Consider the following 18,499-nt stretch of genomic DNA (forward strand, 5'->3'; position numbering starts at 1 on the left):
CTTTGCTGAAGTAATTAAAGACAAAAGTTCAAATCCATGCTGAGAGTGGAACTCCTTTAATCAGGACTCCTCCACAGCACTAATTAGCTAAGCAATGTAACGTGATCCTTTGCAGCAAGTGATAGCAAAGCGGGGCGTCATCACGACATTACATAAGTGTGTCTTTTCCTCCGCGGCAGAGGCTCTGCTGAACCCCTGAGACAGACTCACCGAACCCCTGGGGTTCGATCGAACCCAGGTTAAGAACCACTGTTCTAGAAGCTTCCCACACTTTCCTGTGCACCGCTGAGCTGAAGCGTTCACTCCAGTAACAAAAATGGTCAAATCCAGTTTACTCAAAATAACATAGTCTTGTACTTTTCTCAGGCCAAACATGGGTTTGGCCATTACTTGAGTTGAATAAACAATTTAGTGAGACTTGAGTAAAGCATACAAGCCTAATTTAAGTAAGAATATGTAAGCCAAGATACTGCGCGGAACCCTCAAGCTCCCAGGCCTCTGGTAGAGGACCGAGCTCAGAGGATGAGAGAGAGAGAGACCAAGAGAGAAGGGATATAGGCATATGCTGCCACCCCTGAAAAAATCCCTGTCCCCCTCTTGCCACCCCATAGATATTTTTCTAGATCCGCCCGACGACATTAAAAATCAACACATTGGAGTTTATGGTTGTAATGTTACCAAATGTGAAAAGAAGTCTGATGAATACTTTCGTAAGACTGTGTACTGAATTGTTTACTCCCCAGGCAGTTTCACAATCATTTACACCACAAAAAACACCTCATGTATTTGTTTGTTAGGAATAACTGCACAGCAACCCAAATGACTCAGAGGATGAACAGCTGGGTCAGAGGATCATGCGACCTTAATCATGCTATTAGTGAGATTGTTCTAAGCAAATAAGTCCCAGTGCATGATGAGAACTGAAGAAACATTTTGGGTAAGAGGTCAAATGTCCTAAAAAAACTAAGAGTTCCAGGTGTTCTTATACTTAGAACTTGACTTCTACACAATAAATGGTTCTCTTTATACAAATTTAACCTTACAAAGAAAGTCTTTTTTATTAAAAACATAGACACGAATCTACTGCACTAAAACTTAAGCTTGTGATGAATTGTTTCCTCAGCAGTTGGCAAACAAACAAAAATGGTTCTGCTGTCCTTTTACAACATATTCAGCTTAGCTCTGGTAGCTCAATAAAGTTAAAACAAAAAGCACTGTCCAATCGCCTCCTACCCTTTATGAACTTGAAGTGGCTGGTAAGTGTATGTCTTTACTGGATTTTGTAAGTAACGGTAGACCACATTTTCCATTCTTGATAATTAACTGCATCCTGTTTGCATTCACATTGCCATTTAACATGCAGAAAGTCTGACAGATATCTAATAATAAACTAATTTGTGAAGCAAAAGAGGAAGATGTATTTGCATGGAGACTCTCAAAAACAATCCAAGAGGAACTTTATTTCAAAACAATTTGATGATGTTTTCCATGCCGCATTACTGTGCAACATAATGTGTACAGTGCAAACAAAGAATATATTTATAATAATTTCATTTAGACATTTATAAAAGTTCCAAAGCAACTTTATTTTAAAACTGTGTGGGGTTTACAAGTTAATTAATCAATTTAATGCTTTATTTAAATTTTCATGTTGGTTTTTATAGTAAGTTTTTTAAAAACAGAAATTCAATGAGGTGGGAAACAGAAAGTAATATAGAAAATATTTCCTGTGATGGGTATGTTAATTCATCTAAAAGAAATGTGTTAGATGAAGTTTGCTCTACAAACAGTGCTGAGAAGTTTCCTTTCTAACATTTCTCGTCCGTCATCTCGATTTTATTGAGCCATGGGCGGCTCCACACGGTGAATTTGCACTGGTAAGACTGAAAAAAAACAAAAAACAAAGCCCAGTATGAGAATGAGTAATACAATAATTTTAGCTAAGTGACATTTGTTTTGTACACTTCCCAATGCAGACAAAGGGAGTGGCCTTGCAGGCTCATCAGCAAGATTTACCGGAGCATTAGCTGGCAAGTTTTTGACGTCGCACACTTGATTAAAATCGTTCTTTCTGCAGGAGGTCTTCACCATCGTCACAGTCAGGATGTACTTCAAGCCTGCGACCACCTTAAAAGAGAAGTAAAAATAAAGTCGGCAGACAAAAAAAAACAAAGCTATGTATCTCAGACGCTTTACTAGTTTTAGAGACCCAATTTTCAAGCAGTTAAAAGGCATTGTTTACGGGTGGTAACCTGTAATAATCTTCTTATCGGACTTAAATAAAATAAATAAATACAAACATTTCAAAGTATTAAAGGATAACATACCTGAACCTGAGCCTTGACCACTTCAGCTGCTTGACGGAGGAACATGTCGTTGGTTTTTCTGTTGTGTTGGGCAACAGCGAAGTTCAGCGCATTTTGGACACCGTCATTGTGGATGTCTATATCTGTCGCGCCCCCAACCAAAGACCCCTCCACAGCTACAAGAGCTGAAAGTAAAGCAAAAACAATCTTCCACATCATTGTTATGCGTGCCGTGCGACAGAAGGGAAATAGGAAAGCACTGGCGGAAAGTCTTTAATGTTATGTAAACAAGACCCGCCCGATACATGAATTATAGGCAGAGGACGCAGCCAATCAACAGTCTCTGCGACACAAATCCCGCCTCCCTATTACATCCTGGTTATTACATTGTTTTGATTTAGCATTTTCCGCTTTCGCAGCACTAAAGTGAATTAAAGCATGTTGTTTTATAAGGATCCACGACTAGTTGAACATGTTGGCCTAAATATGTTGCACTTTTCTTATTTAAAAAATGCTTTGATACGCCAAAACTCATCATTACTTCAAAAATGTACATTTTTATTATATTTTTCACCCATGGAGGTCGCCATTTTTTCACCGCTGGATTGATGACGTCATCAGGTCAATTCTGTACTGAAGTCTATAGAGTAAACGCTGGAATGTTAGCTTTACCTTTTATGTTCTGGGGTTCTATTTAGTTCCTTGGTGTTGCTGGGTTATTATTTCCCCACTAGATGGAGTCCTAGAGGCGGCTGGGCAGTGGCTTCATCGATGATGTCATCCTCACACCGGGGATCGATCATCTCATTACCTGCAGGCTGCAGCATAGGCGTAGGAAGCAGGGGGGACGGGGGGGACATGTCCCCCCCAATATTGGAGACAGTCACATTCGTCCCCCCCAATAATTTCACCGCAGTTGCGAAGAATTTTTAAATCTTCCACTCGCATGCTTTTATTTTGAAGACGCACAACAGCACATTCAGCAGAGCGCTTGCTGACATTTCTGCTCAAGCTAATTTACTGAGCTGTCAGGTTTCCGATATGCATCCCCCCAATGACAGACTCGTTCCTACGCCCTTGGGCTGCAGCATAAGAGAGGTGGAACGCCGGTACTTCGACGCCGCAGTGTTGACCTTTGATGGTACCTCTAAGCCCCTCCGAGTCTACTCCGAATATTTTTGTGAGCTGTTTCCTCATTTATTCTGAAAGTAATACTTTTTGTGATTCTGCTCTTCTTAGGATTCATTCGAATCTGGACCTGTTTTCTGTTTTCCCTCGAGACGTCGTGACGTCCGAGTACCAAGACCCACCTTCATCCGTTGTTTCTGCCTGCAGCTCTGACTGGTCGTTCCACCAAGCCTCCGCTGCCTTCAAGTGTAAGTATCATTCATTGTTTCATTTATGAAGCTGAAGGTAGCAGCAAAACACCAGCTCCTACGGCCAACTCTGTCTGCTTCCTCTGTTTGTTCCTCCTTATTTTTATCACCTCTTGCTATTTCTGTGTTCCGATCATTTTCAATGCGCTCCGGTTCAAATTAAAAAGGGTAAATAACGTTACTCATCACTGTTTTGGCTGGAGGATCCAGGCAGTTGGACCATTTCACGTCATTTACCCAGAATGCATTGCAGTGTGAAAAACATGGCGACATTCCTGTGAAAATATTTTATTAAAATGTATAAAAACTAAATAGCCTACAGTGTTATTACTGTGTTTTTACATCTGAGATAAGTATTTCCCAAATAAGGTCTATTTTTATAACTAGTTCCCTTAAAATGGAACGGAAAGGCAGCAGCTCATAAACACTTTAGACCAATACATCTTCATAGTTATTTTTATCATGTCTGGACTTCTTTGTTCTTGTTGTGGATAGGTGTAGCACGGGATCACGTGGTGTTATTAGTGATTGTAGATCACCTGTTGCTCAGCTGGTGACTTCAGTGAGTGGGTGATAGGGGAGGTCTACTTTTTTGCTGACCGCTATGTTTTCTCTTTGATGACTGTTTAATTCTACGGATCCGTTTTTATGCTGCCTTTGAACACTGTTTGCTTTTTGGATATTGACAATAAAATCATTGCAACTGCAGCTTGGATTTACGTTTTGATCAGCTAGCGCGTCAACAACCACTTCCCTACTCAGCCGCTCAGCGACTTTGGCAGTCGCTACATTATTGTCAGCAAAAAAAAGGCACAACGGAGTTTCTCGCACAGCTGGGACGCCAACGCGAGCCACACACCACCGCCACTGCACCCACGAAAGATGATCTCTTGACAGAGAAGTAGAAGACGACAGTGGTATGTAACCTGAATGTTTGGTGCTGCGTATGGCTCTTCTAAGCGCAGTTTGGTTCTGCCATGTGAAGCTATTGCTGTGACACGCCCCCCGCTACGTTTTGCTGTGGACTATGGCTACGGCATTTTGGTGTGCGAGTGTGTGCTGTGGCTCTGCGTGCGTTCAATAAAGTTTAAGGATTTGCTGTAACCTGGAAGTTTCCTTTATTTTGGATTAAAATGAGTGGATCATCTGCTGTGTCTGTTGAAAAACCTGAAAAGAATAAAAGAACGATTGTTCTCACTGAGAAAGCTCTTGCAAATAAAATTGAAACTATCCAAACAGAGCGGAAGAAGCATGTAAAGAAAATGAAAGATGAAATATCATCTCTCAAAGAGTTGATGAAAGATGATAAAAATTATTCACAAGTAAAATCACAGCTGGATGAGTTAACGCACATGTTTAATGATGCTATTGTGTTGCATGAATCTTTGCTGCCTTTAATTCCGCTTGATGAGAAAGATAAACAAAATACATGGTTTTCAAGTATCATTAAATACAACAAAGGGTTTATTGAGGATGTTGAAATATGGCTTTCTGAAACAAATAAATACTCAAGCAGGCCATCCTCTGACATATTACAGTCACAGGAAACTCCACCAGGAGAAGAAATGGAGGTTCAAGAACAAATGGAGCCTCAGTTATCTGCTAATCTCCAGCATGACGTTCAAGATGATGTGTTGCCATCTGATAGTGTTTCAAATCAAGGAAGCAAGTCAAGCTCCAAAGTATCATCAACTTCATCTGCACGTCTCAGGGCAGAAGCTGAAATGGCTGCCTTGCTCACACGTCAAAATATGCTGAAAGAAAAACATGCTATTGAAGAACAGGAGGAGCAACTTAGGAAAAGAAAAGAACAGCTTCAACTGGAAGCAGAAATAGCTGCAACTGCTGCAAAAGTAAACGTGCTGAAAACTGGATCTGCAGTGCGAAGCTCAGCTTCAAGGAAATCCAATGGAATGGAATCATATTTTAAAACAAAAGGAAATACTATTGAAACTCTTAATGCAGATGCTAATAGTTTTGTTCTACAGACAAAGAGGAAAATGATTAATGAAAATGCAGAGCTTCAAATAAAACCAATGCAACAAAAGGTGAAAAAGTCTGCACCTCTACTTGGATCCTCTCACCCTGTAAGCAGAACAATATCAAATATGCCTCTGCAGCAAGCTGCTCAATCAGCAACCAATGGAAATCTGTTATCCATTATGGAGAAACAAAATGAGTTAACTTGCATGTTGGTTCGTCAACAAAGTCTCTCTTCACTACCTAAAAGAGAAATTCAACCTTTTGATGGCGATCCGCTTCATTTTCAGGCCTTTATACGCTCGTTTGAACAGGTCATTGAATCAAAGACTGGCGATCCTGACGATTGCCTGCATTACCTCGCACAGTACACCAGGGGGCAGCCCAACGAACTTGTCAAAAGCTGTCAACATATGTCTGATGGTGGTGGATATGCAAAAGCAAAGACTATGCTGTATGAACATTTTGGAAATGGACATGTTATTGCATCTGCTTACCTGAATAAAGTTCATTCATGGCCATCAATTAAATCAGAAGATGGAAAAGCTCTTCAGGCATACTGTTTGTTCTTACGTGGGTGTTGTAATGCAATGGAGGAGCTCCATGATCTTTCTGAATTAAACACACCTGCTAATATGCTTGCTGTGATGAAAAAATTGCCATATAAGTTAAAAGATAAATGGCGAGCAATAGCATGTGACATTCAGGAGAAGCAGCATCGAAGAGTAACATTCATGGACATTGTTTTGTTTATTGAGCGTCAAGTCAAAATTACTACAGATCCTGTGTTTGGAAAATTAAGTGATGCTCCATCAACAAATCCATCAGCCAAGAGCACAGATGGAGGGAAACGTTTTTCTCGCCCAAGAACCACAGGAAGTAGTTTTTGCATCACTACTTCTGCTGTGGAGACAAATAATCCGTCAGAGGCTCAAGACCATCAGACTGACGTGAAGATTTGTTTGTTTTGCAAAGGTGGACACAAACTGGAGTTATGCTCTCTGCTTGAAAGGAAACCTCATAATGAGAAGATTTCATTTCTTAGGAGAAATGGCATCTGTTTTGGTTGCTTGCGCACAGGGCACATCAGCAAAGAATGCAGAAAACGCCTTTCATGTAAAATCTGTGGTTTCAGACATGCAAGCATACTCCATATTTACAACCAGAAGAAGAATGAAGTTCAATTAGACACTGAAGCAGTGAAATCTCCTGTCACAGTCCAGTCTAGTGGTCTTACTGGGGCCGGTGAACAGGACTGTCGACTTCCCATTGTGCCAGTCAAGGTGAAATCAAAGAAAGGTCAACGAACACTGGAAACATACGCCTTTTTGGACCAAGGAAGTTCAGCATCCTTTTGTACAGTGGGTCTTTTGGATAAGCTGAATCTCACTGGGAGAAAAACAAAGATTCTCTTGCGCACCATGGGACAAGAGAAAGTTGTGGACAGCTTCATTGTACCTGAACTTGAAATTGCTGGATTGGACAGCTAACTGTATTATGACATGCCTGACCTCTTTACTCAGCATAAAATGCCGGTAGATCTGAGTAATATCCCAAAGCAACAAGATTTGGATATTTGGCCACATTTGAAGCGTGTTCATTTGCCAGAGATTAAAGCACAGGTGGAGCTTTTGATCGGCATGAACATGCCCAGAGCCCTAGAACCTTTAGAGGTCATCAGGAGCGAAGGTGATGGACCTTTCGCCATTAAAACCATGCTTGGCTGGACAGTGAATGGGCCGATTGACCGAGAATGCTGTAAAAGACCAAATTGTCTGTCAGCTGTCACGATGAACAGAATTTCTGTTGTTACATTGGATAATCTATGGAAGCAACAATTCAAGATAGATTTTCCCGAAAGCAGCCATGATGAGCAAATGGGGCTGTCAAGGGAAGACTCCAAGTTTCTAGAGTTGGCCAGTAAGACAGTAACTTTGCGTGATGGACACTACAACATTCCCTTGCCTTTGAGAGACCAAGACATAAAAATGCCTGATAACAGAGCAATCGCTGAACAACGGGCTTTAAGCTTAAAGAAAAGGTTCATCAGAGATAAAGACTTTCACAAAGACTACACTGCCTTCATGAAAGATCTTCTATCCAAAGGTTATGCAAAAAGAGTGCCAACCACAGACTTGGAGCGCAGTGATGGAAAGGTTTGGTATATCCCTCACCATGGGGTGTACCATCCTACCAAGGGAAAGATTCGGGTCGTTTTTGACTGTGCTGCATCATTCCAGGGCGTTTCTCTCAATGCACAACTTCTGAGTGGTCCTGATTTAACAAATAGCCTGATCGGCGTGCTGACTAGGTTCAGAAAAGAGCCTGTTGTTTTGATGTCTGATATTGAAGCCATGTTCCATCAGGTGCGTGTGCCAGAGGAAGATTCTGATCTATTGAGGTTCCTCTGGTGGCCTGGTGGTGACTTCAATCAGAGCATGCAGGAGTACCGCATGGGCGTTCATTTATTTGGCGCAACATCATCTCCGAGTTGTGCTAACTATGCCCTGCGGAAATGTGCAGAAGACAACAAAGCAGATTTTAGCCAGCAGGTGATTGACACCATTCTGTACAGTTTCTACGTGGATGACTGCCTTGCCTCAATAGACACTGAAGAGGAAGCCATATCTCTTTACTCAGACCTCAGACTCATCTGTGCCAGAGGTGGCTTCCAATTAACAAAGTGGATAAGTAACAGCCGCAGCGTCCTGGCAGTAATACCTGAAGAGGAACGAGCCAAAGAGGTTAAAAACCTAGATCTGGATTGTGACCTTTTGCCTGTTGAACGTGCATTAGGAGTATGGTGGTGTCTACAGTCAGATGCATTTAAGTTTTGTATATCCATCCCAAACAGACCACTGACCCGAAGAGGGATCCTTTCCACTCTTAGCACCTTCTATGACCCCTTGGGATTCCTAGCTCCTGTTATTTTTATAGCTAAAAGAATCCTGCAAGACCTGTGTCAGAAGGGAATAGGTTGGGATGATGCTATTCCATCAGCTGTTGCTCAAAAGTGGAAAAGCTGGATGGAGGAATTGCAACTGTTAGACAACATTAGCATCAAAAGATGTTTGAAACCTACTGATTTCGGAAAAGCAACCACTGCTCAGTTGCACCATTTTGCAGATGCGAGTGAGAAGGGGTATGGTGTTGTTACCTACCTCCTGCTGCAGAACAGTCTCTACGAGATGCACAGTTCCTTTATAATGGGGAAGTCCAGGGTAACACCTTTAAAACTGGTCACAATTCCCCGTATGGAATTGACGGCAGCCGTGTTGGCAGTTCGCATGGACATACTGTGGAAAAGAGAACTAAGGCTATCTCTCCTAGATTCAGTGTTTTGGACAGACAGCACCTCTGTATTGAAATACCTCAATAACAAGACTTGCAGGTTCCGTGTTTTTGTGGCAAACAGAGTGTCAGAGATTCTCAGGGCTTCTGATGTCTCCCAGTGGAGATATGTGAACACAACAAATAATCCAGCAGACCTTGCCTCCAGGGGTATGAAAGTACAGCAATTTCTACATGACACTACATGGTTATCTGGTCCTGCATTTCTTACACAGCCAGAGACAGATTGGCCTGTAAACCCAGAGAACCTACGGGAACTTCTACATGACGACCCTGAAGTCAAAGTTTCTGCTTTTGTTGGTGTTTCTCCTGCACAAGATGAGAATCATCCTTTGGCTCTTTTGATTCATCGTGTTTCATCCTGGACTCGTCTTGTCAGAGTGATGGGGTGGATTTTAAGATTCAAAACAATACTCCTGCATCACAAAAGAAACAAGACACATTTTCAGCCTGTATCTGAAACAACCCAGCCTGAAGATGCTCATCACAGGGGTGAGCTGTGTACTGACTTTCTCTCATTGGGAGAGATTGAGGATGCTGAGATAGAGATAATCAAGTTTTGTCAGAAGGAAAGATATTTTGAGGAAATTTCCTGTCTCCAAAAGGGAGAGAACGTCAAACGAACCAGTCACCTATACAAGTTAAATCCTGTTCTGGTAGATGATGTGCTGCGTGTTGGAGGACGTCTCAGCAGGGCTGTCATGTCTGAAGATTCTAAACATCCTATCATTGTTGCTAAAGATCTTCATATTGCTTATCTTATTCTCCAATACATCCATAAAGAGGTGGGTCATGGTGGCAGGAACCACATACTCTCAAAGCTCCATCAGAAATATTGGATTCCTGGTGCTGGTGCATTGATTAGAAAGATCATGTCAAGGTGTGTGATCTGCAGACGGCTCCATGGAGCTGCAGGCCAGCAACAAATGGCTGACCTGCCTGAAAGCAGAGTGACACCTGAGAAGCCCCCCTTTAGTTTTGTTGGAGTGGACTACTTTGGTCCATTTGAAGTGAAGCGTGGAAGAAGTCTTGTGAAGAAATATGGAGTTATCTTCACATGTTTTTCAATCAGAGCAGTTCATATTGAGGTTGCCTCTTCTCTTGACACAGACTCTTTCATTAACGCTTTACGACGTTTCATTGCAAGGAGAGGCCAAGTACAAGAGCTGTGGTCCGATAATGGAACCAACTTTGTGGGCGCAGAGCGCGAACTGAGACAAGCGATTGAATATTGGAATCAAGGAAAGATCTCTGATGTGCTGTCACTGAAGGGAGTGAAATGGATCTTCAATCCTCCAGCAGGGTCACACCATGGTGGAGCATGGGAGAGATTGATCCGTTCAATCAGGAAAGTTCTCAATTCTACCCTGCAGACACAGCATCTGGATGAGGAAGGACTTCAAACTGCTCTCTGTGAAGTGGAGTCAATTCTCAACAGTAGACCTATTACACTGGAATCCACTGATCCAAATGATCTGGAAGCTCTAACACCGAACCATCTTCTCTTACTCAAGTCTAATCCAAGTTTACCACCAGGTTTATTCCAGAAAGATGATATTTATGCACGAAAACGATGGAGACAAGTCCAATACATATCTGATCTGTTCTGGAAGAGATGGATTAAAGAATATCTGCCTCAACTTCAACAGCGCCAAAAGTGGATGAAGGTTAAACGTAACTTTGTTCCTGGAGATGTGGTCCTTATAATGGATGACTCTGCACCTCGTGGTTCCTGGATCATCGGTAGAATCACAGAAACTATGCCAGATAAAAATGGACTTGTACGTCGGGTCTGGATTAAGACCCCAACCAGCTGCTTATGCAGACCCATCACAAAGATATGCCTTCTTCAGGAGACATTCGATCAATGAAGATAACATGTTTGATTTAACTCTTGACATGACCTTTTGACTTGACTTTACCACAACTAGATGTACATCGCAGACTGACTATATTTAGGTTAGTGCTGGTAACCTCTGGCCTATGACTGACCGACTATGGATGGACTATTTTGAAGAAAAGAAGAAATGATTGACTATTTGCTTATGACTTTCATGGACTGTTTGAATGTGTTATGTTATCTCATTGTGTGTTTTGATGTAGTGTATGTCTTAGGTTATGGTGTCTGAGTAATTATTACGGTGTAATGATGTAATAATTAGGGGCCGGAATGTTGTGGATAGGTGTAGCACGGGATCACGTGGTGTTATTAGTGATTGTAGATCACCTGTTGCTCAGCTGGTGACTTCAGTGAGTGGGTGATAGGGGAGGTCTACTTTTTTGCTGACCGCTATGTTTTCTCTTTGATGACTGTTTAATTCTACGGATCCGTTTTTATGCTGCCTTTGAACACTGTTTGCTTTTTGGATATTGACAATAAAATCATTGCAACTGCAGCTTGGATTTACGTTTTGATCAGCTAGCGCGTCAACAACCACTTCCCTACTCAGCCGCTCAGCGACTTTGGCAGTCGCTACAGTTCTCATAAACAGACAAAATTCAGACAAACTTTTAAAGAGTTTTTCTGTCAGGTTGAAATACTTACATTCACCCTGTGAATAGAGGGAGAGGAAATAAAAAAAATTAATAAATACATGTGGATGCATCTCAAAATGCTGCTAAACTGTAGTCCGGTTTCTTTTTTAAAATTTTTTGCAGTACTTCAACTCGGCGGGAAATTTAATGTTTTTGATTGTTTATTCAATGTTGCATGACTCTGTTTTTGTGTTTAATGATGTAAAGCACTTTGAAATGCCTTGCTGCTGAAATGTGATATACAAATAAAATTTGATTTGATTAAACGCCATGGCAACAAACAACATATTTATCCCTGAGGTAAAAACATCTAAAACAATGTCATTATATTGGTCAGAAAGCAAAGCTTATATCTTATTTAATTTATTATTATTCATTCATTTATTCATCACAAATTTAAATATTTCTAACATGTCTTTGCTGTAGCTTTACAGTTACAAAGAACTAAAACCTAAAAGGCATTTTCTCAGAAAATTACAATTTTACATCAGATCAATTTTACTAAAATATTCTGGATGTATGAATATTATGGTCTGCACAACCACTGTCACCATCCATAAGGAGAGGAAAGGTCATTGCTGAAGAAGCTTAACAGTTCTGCATCCAAGCATGTTCATTAAAAGTTGAGTGGAAGGAAAAAGTGCAGGGATAAGCGCAGGTTTGAGGGGATTGTCAAGCAACATTTTTTAGTTTTTATTTTCTGTCAGCTAAGATCATCAAATGTACGCGAAATAAAGGCTTGAAACATGATCTGTCACTGTGAAGAGCTTCAAGTTAGAGTAAAGGAAGAAGATGACAGACTTACAAGCATCCAGCTCAGACCGATGAGAAAGACGGCATGAAGAACTGAATCCATCTGTGGGGAGAATCACCAGAGAAATGAGGACCAGAACCTGTCAGATGTTTTCATACCCTTAAATACGTCCAGGCTTTGTCACTTTACAGCCACAAACTCTCAGTTATTAATATTAATGTGACAGAGGCAAGGCAAGTTTATTAGAAAAGCACATTTTCAGTATGACAATCTAAAAGCTAATATTCAAAGCTACATTTGCAACACAGAAACCTCAGATTGGATGCAACTGATCACTGGAAACGCACCATGAAAAGGCAGCACCTACATTTCCAAATGTTCAAAGAAAATCAACATCATCATCTTGGTATCCAGAAAAACCTTTCTGCACGTTGACACATGGCAGCTCAACGTTTCCTCAGTCTCATTTTCAAAAGAAGGAATCAAAAGAAACATGCAAGTCATGCAGGATGAACACGGAGTTAGCCGTTTCCTTCTCCGTATGAACAGGAGCCTGACAACGTCTCAGGACTCAGCTGACAATTTTAACTTCATTTTCATGTTGCTTCAAAGCTTCCTGACTCAGAAACCACCCAGTCATCACCAGCACGTGGACATTTTGTCTCATTTCTTGGTCTGTGTTTAGTATCCAATGAAATAAATAGCCAGTTTGAATTTGAAAATGTAAAAAGAATTGAGATGAGGAGCTCCAACATTACCGTTCTTTGGGTTGAGCAGTGAAGTGCGTCTCAGCAGCAGTACCTGGTACCAGGGTGTTCAAGGATGGGAGTGCATCCTTTAAATACCCTCACTGGGTGGTGTGACCATAATCTGTCAACACCATCAGGTCAAATATTTCCACAGTCTACATTTCATAAACGCATACAAATACAAAGGTATCAGCTAACATGATGAAACTTCCACAGTACACACAAGCTGCTGCTGTTGATGGAAGTGTGTGTGTTTTACACACAGAAATGGTTGGTCTGGTCTCAGTAAATAATTATTACATGGTCACTGCAGTTTTCATAATCACAAAAATATACATGTATGAGACAAACTGCTGGTTGAGCTGGGTTGTTGACATCTGCAGAATCTCAGTTTCTGTTTCCTGGAGGTCGTTGCAACATCAGCAGCCAGAGCAGCTTTTACTGAATGCCTACTTTAATGAAGCCATGACTGAAAACTCATCTTGAGCTGTGATAAAACTTTGAGTTTTTTATTTAAAACTGTTTGATTCAAAAAATTAGAAAAATGTTTAACAGTATTAGTTTTTATCACATAATGACAGCAGATCAAATCTGTTTGCCTTGAGTTGATCGTCACAGTAACCTGGGTGTGAGCATCACTCGGAGATCATCTGTCATCCAGATATCAGATTCCATCCAGAACAAACGGACTGTTTTTACAGTTAGCTTCCTCTTACTGCTGCAAAGTTTAGACTGTCTACAGCAGCCGACTGCAGGGATGCCAACACAAAATCCACACCCAAACCAAATTTATTTAAAGTATTCCACGTAGGGTGAGAAGGGAATTTTATATATATATGTGTGTGTGTGTGAATAAAATGCATCTTTGGCTGTATCTTGCAAAACATGTCATACATTAAAATATTGTATTCCACTAAGATTATTTAATCTTAAATGGGCTGGCCCTAAGGAGAACATCCCCAATGGAAGGATTCAGAGGGAGCGATTGATCAGAGATCATATTAATCTGCTGGAAAATGTTAATGATGGTTTATTAGCGTTTAGATTAACCCAGACTGATCATCCTGGATCTCTGAGCAAAACTTGAAGGAGCCTTGAGGTACCGGTACCGGTGCAGCTGCAGTCATCCTTCAGTCGAGCCACCTGCTTTGAATGCGCCTTGTGGACATAAAGCATCTTTATTCTGCAACTGTACAACATGATTCTACTATTTAGAATAAACGTTCACTTTCCCCACTCAAATGATTCTCTGACTGTCTGTCTATCCCAGCTGAATGCGCTACTGTTCAGACAGGCATTTGCAGGATCTTTTAATATTTTTAATTTGGATTTTTTTTCTTTAAAATGTATTTTTATTTTTGTGAGGTGACATTAAGTGTCCTCAAAGCACACTTTAAATAAAATATATAGTTATTATTATAAATACTTAAACTGCTTCAAACAAGGACGTTGCCATGGTTATTGTCCCACGTGGTGGCAGACTTCCGGGTATTTATACTAATTTATGTATTTGTGGGTAGCGACAGGGCGGACCAGCAGCTGTGCCCTATTTCTCGCAAATTAGGATTTATAAAGGAAAGGTGCTCAGCCACGTGCGTGCGCTCGGCTTTATGCATCTGATTTCTTTTTTGTGCGCCGCACTTTTCTAAATTTTTCCGTACTCCAAGTTCTAGTGTCAAAACTGAGCACTCTTTTATGCATGAGTCCCCAGGTCTGTTGGTGTCTCCAGACCTGATGTATCTGCAGACGTTTCTGTGAAATGTCTCCATCTATAAGAATTACTGTCAGTGTTTAGAGTCAGAATGTGAGGTTTGTTCACCTGTTTCACCCAGACCGATCAACAGATAAAAAAAAAAGTTTATCAGGCAGAGCAGCAGGCCTTCTCTTTTTATAAGAAGTTGAGTCTTTCCAATCGTGTGTTTAAAAAGTAAAGCATTAGATTATCTTGGTCTGTTTAGGAAGCGTTTTTGTGGGAGGCCAGTCACCATTTTGATATTGGTAATTATAAAATGATCGTCAATCCTGCAACTGATGAAAACAGTAAAGGTCTACTAACCAATGATTATTGATTTCTAATTTAGTCCAACATAAATAAAATATTGTTTTCCAAAAATATTATCTTCTGCATTGTGAAATGGTTATTTGGAATATATATGATGTCTTTTATCCAGCTGATTAGTGAGGTGTCATGTATGCTGATGTCGTCAGATCATATTTCTGTTTGCCGGAGGCGAGCCAATCCTCAGGATCTGGATGTGAGCTTCGCTCAACAGATCATCTGACATCCAGATATCAGGTTTCATCCAGAACTGTTTCTCCAGAACCGACACTATGTCTACAGCCAGCTTCCTGTTTTCTTTAGGCCCAATTATTTATACAGCACATTTAAAACACAAGTTTAACCAAAGTTCTGATAAGCAAGAAACATTTATGAACTAGAAAGTGTGCATTTCCTATGAAAATGCAAGTGTGAATGCTCAATGCTGAATGCTTTTGCTATGCAAAAGCATTTGAAGCCAACTGCTGAAGACTTGCAGAAAGGTAAGAAATAGTCCGTGCAGCGTGAAAAACCCACGTAAAAGCCAAAATTAGCTAAAAAGCTAAAACTAGCTAAAATACTAATTATAGCAAATAGGATCCCACTAGCATGCTGGGTTACAGTAATTTATTCCATGAAATGTAAAAAATAAAAAAATAATGTAAACCCTAAAATTTGAAAAGGACAGAGAAACATTCCCCTATTCCTTCTGATAAAAACGGTGGGAGAATGAAATCCATACCTTCTATGGTTCCTGAGATATCAACATTTGCTTGGAGGCATCGTTTGACACGGTGACTACAAATTAGAGTTAGAATTAGAATTACAACGAACTTGGAATCCAGAAATAATTTACAAGAACAGTCACTACTTACTACTACTTAGAAACTGTGACTACTCACTTTTAACCCAGAAAAGGAATTAGATTAGTTACTCTTTAGCTTTTTTTTCCAGAAACTGTAGAGTACTCACTATTTAGATACAGAAAGCCCAGAGGACACTTTTTTGGATCAACATTGCTAGACTATTTTCAGACCCTGTTCTCCTAATCCAGAAATGGAATTAGACCAGAGGATACTTAGCAACCCTGAACAGGAGCACTTGGTTTACATACTTGAGATTGAACTGCTGTTCAATTGTGTTAGAATATTTCACAGCTCTCTAATTGCCTGTTTAAAATTGCTAACTTTCGAGCTAATTCCACAAATTTAGAATAGTTGAGCTTTATCTTTGTCCATCTACTTTGTCTGAGATCACTTCTTGTTGAAACACCCAGCTGTGTCAAAACTTCAACTGTCTGTTTTATCTATAGTGCACTGTGCAGGTTTGAACATAAAACCAGTTTTAGGAGAAAATTTCAAGCAAGCTTGAATATGTTCTTTTTGGTGGGTTCGCACAGTCCATAGAAATGTAAAACTGGATTACTGTGGAAAGCAGGATTCAAGGATTCCTTAAAAGTGTCTGTTTTGTTACACTTTCCAGTTCATGGCTACAACGTAAGATTACAGGACACTAAATAACAAAAAGAAATTAGACTTTTCACCCCTCAGAATTCTGACTTTATTGCAAGTTTTATCATTTCAAATGTGTCATTGTTAAATTGCACATTTAATAACAGGAACATTTCACAGCCAAACCGTGCCCTTTAGAGGCTGAAAAGCATTTTATTCTCTGACCTCACTGCTAACCTTCTGGAACGTCCATTTATGAAAAGACTAGGGGGCGTTTACACGACAACGATCCAACAAAAACGGCACTTTTGTTCCGTTTTTGTTGGATCGTTTACACGATAACGTTCTGATTACGATCTGTGTTTACACAGTAACGGTGCACATCGAAAACGTGTAATGCTCTTGCTGCGCCTAGTTGGAGCTAGGTTCTTTGAAACTTTGAAAGTGTGCATGTGTTTAAAAAAAAGTTGTACTTGAAGGCATGTGGATTTCCGTGAGAGAACACGCATTGTGTGCGTCTGATTAGGGCGCATGCAGTTGGAAAAAGTGGGATAACTTTGCCGAAAAACCTTGTTTGAGCTTTCACGGTGTCTAGCGGCCCGGACTGGAAGCTGTTTATTGTTTTTACCTTGGAATGGCCAACAGTCTGTTATTCCTATATCAATTTGATAAAATAGGAGTTCCCGCACGTCCCATATCCGTGTCCTCTGTTACCTTTTTCAGCATTTAAAACAGTTTTATCCGTCGCTAACAAGTCGTAACCTGTTTTTCCGAGCCGCCTTCAAACGCAACATGAACGCTGAGACGCTTGCGCTGGGTTTACACCTGTGAGGCAGCGAAGGAGACCTGCTGCTGCTGCGCAGGTGTGTGTGTGTGTGTTAGAATCATGGCAGCAAACCAGCAAAACGTAAATAACTTGGCACAGTTTTTCCCCGAACTAACCGACTGAGTTGAGTAAAGTTGTTGGATGCAGGTGATGTTAGCTAAAAGATGACTGGCTAATATCAATACAGCACGTTAAGCTTGTTAACAAGTAGCCTGTAGGCTGCTGGTGTTGTTGTCTATGTTCAGCTACGTAGACTCATTTTGCCCCCCAAAATAAGTCGGTGCCCCTCCTGTTAAACTCGTCTGGAGCCGGTGTTATGCCCAGAAAAGCCCCCCTGCCCAAATTTGCACCCCCTGTCGCGGGAGCGCGCATCGCTCTAAGCTCTCGCATATTGACGAGGAAACGGATAAAAATATGACCGAAGAGGAAATTTTTAAGATATTTGTAACATTATCACGTTTCCTAACCATGTAATCCCTAATACGGTGGGTTTTATTTCGCAAATTATTTGAAATAAATACGGTTTTTACACTTTTATTGACACATATGAGTCGAACTTTTTTTCAGTCCGTGTCTGTTGTAAACGTTCTCCGCAAATGGTTTGAAATTCTCTGCTTTGTCTTTTGATATCATAATAGCTCAAAAGCATTACAACAGAGACCCATTATGTAGAACATTTTATATCATGCTTCACTTCTAGTCTGTTAATGTAGGAGGAAATGCAACTTAATTTATGAGCCTGAAAATATTGGCATCCGTCTTGTTGATATGAAACTTATAGCATTAGCTCAGAGAACAAGTGTAATTACGTAGAAGAGATTAAATCATTTCAACTCTTTATTTCCCCCAATTAGCACAGGGATGCATGTTTTGGCAATATAGATTTTGAGCCTGCCACAATATGCATCCCTTCTTTATTCCCCACAAATATTATCCTATCGATATAAAACATGTACCAGCAGTTCTTGGAACTACTCAGATTATGTAGAAAAAAATATTTCACTATTAACTCTTGAATTCTTTAAATTAGCACAGGGATGCATTTTTGGACAATATGGATTTCCAGCCTGCCAAAATATGCATCCCATATCTATTCCCCTCAAATATTATCCAATTGATTTAAAACTTATACC

At 40.5% G+C, this 18,499-nt stretch overlaps 2 protein-coding genes across 2 annotated transcripts in view; one reads left to right on the forward strand and one right to left on the reverse strand.

Moving 5' to 3' along the window:
• Window positions 1-1,440: 1,440 nt before the first annotated feature.
• Window positions 1,441-2,597, reverse strand: LOC103477221 (cystatin-like). The gene is made up of 3 exons (XM_008430190.3): window positions 2,328-2,597; window positions 2,017-2,127; window positions 1,441-1,883 (listed from the first exon to the last, which is right to left on the reverse strand). Exons 1-3 carry the CDS (start codon window positions 2,523-2,525, stop codon window positions 1,809-1,811), a joined length of 384 nt encoding a protein of 127 aa, XP_008428412.1. The 5' UTR covers window positions 2,526-2,597; the 3' UTR covers window positions 1,441-1,808.
• A 575-nt stretch (window positions 2,598-3,172) lies between these two features.
• ephx5 (epoxide hydrolase 5) overlaps window positions 3,173-18,499 on the forward strand; it is a 31,121-nt gene continuing 15,794 nt past the window's right edge. Inside the window, exons 1-2 of the mRNA XM_081616014.1 lie at window positions 3,173-3,447; window positions 3,546-3,682. The gene's annotated coding sequence lies outside the window, so the exon portion shown is untranslated. The remainder of the gene's footprint in view (window positions 3,448-3,545; window positions 3,683-18,499) is intronic.

This window comes from Poecilia reticulata, chromosome 15 (genome assembly GCF_904066995.2).
Source record: "Poecilia reticulata chromosome 15, P_reticulata-male-v2, whole genome shotgun sequence".
NCBI classification, from domain to species: Eukaryota; Metazoa; Chordata; class Actinopteri; order Cyprinodontiformes; family Poeciliidae; genus Poecilia; species Poecilia reticulata.

What these genes read in the sequence shown, in the direction of transcription:
- LOC103477221 (XM_008430190.3), bottom strand. Translation starts at nt 2,525, where the DNA reads ATGATGTGGAAGATTGTTTTTGCTTTACTTTCAGCTCTTGTAGCTGTG. An exon ending in TGGTCAAGGCTCAGGTTCAG is followed by an intron (nt 2,128 to 2,327) that starts GTATGTTATCCT and finishes TTCTCTTTTAAG; the next exon opens with GTGGTCGCAGGCTTGAAGTA. An exon ending in ACTTGCCAGCTAATGCTCCG is followed by an intron (nt 1,884 to 2,016) that starts GTAAATCTTGCT and finishes GTTTTTTTTCAG; the next exon opens with TCTTACCAGTGCAAATTCAC.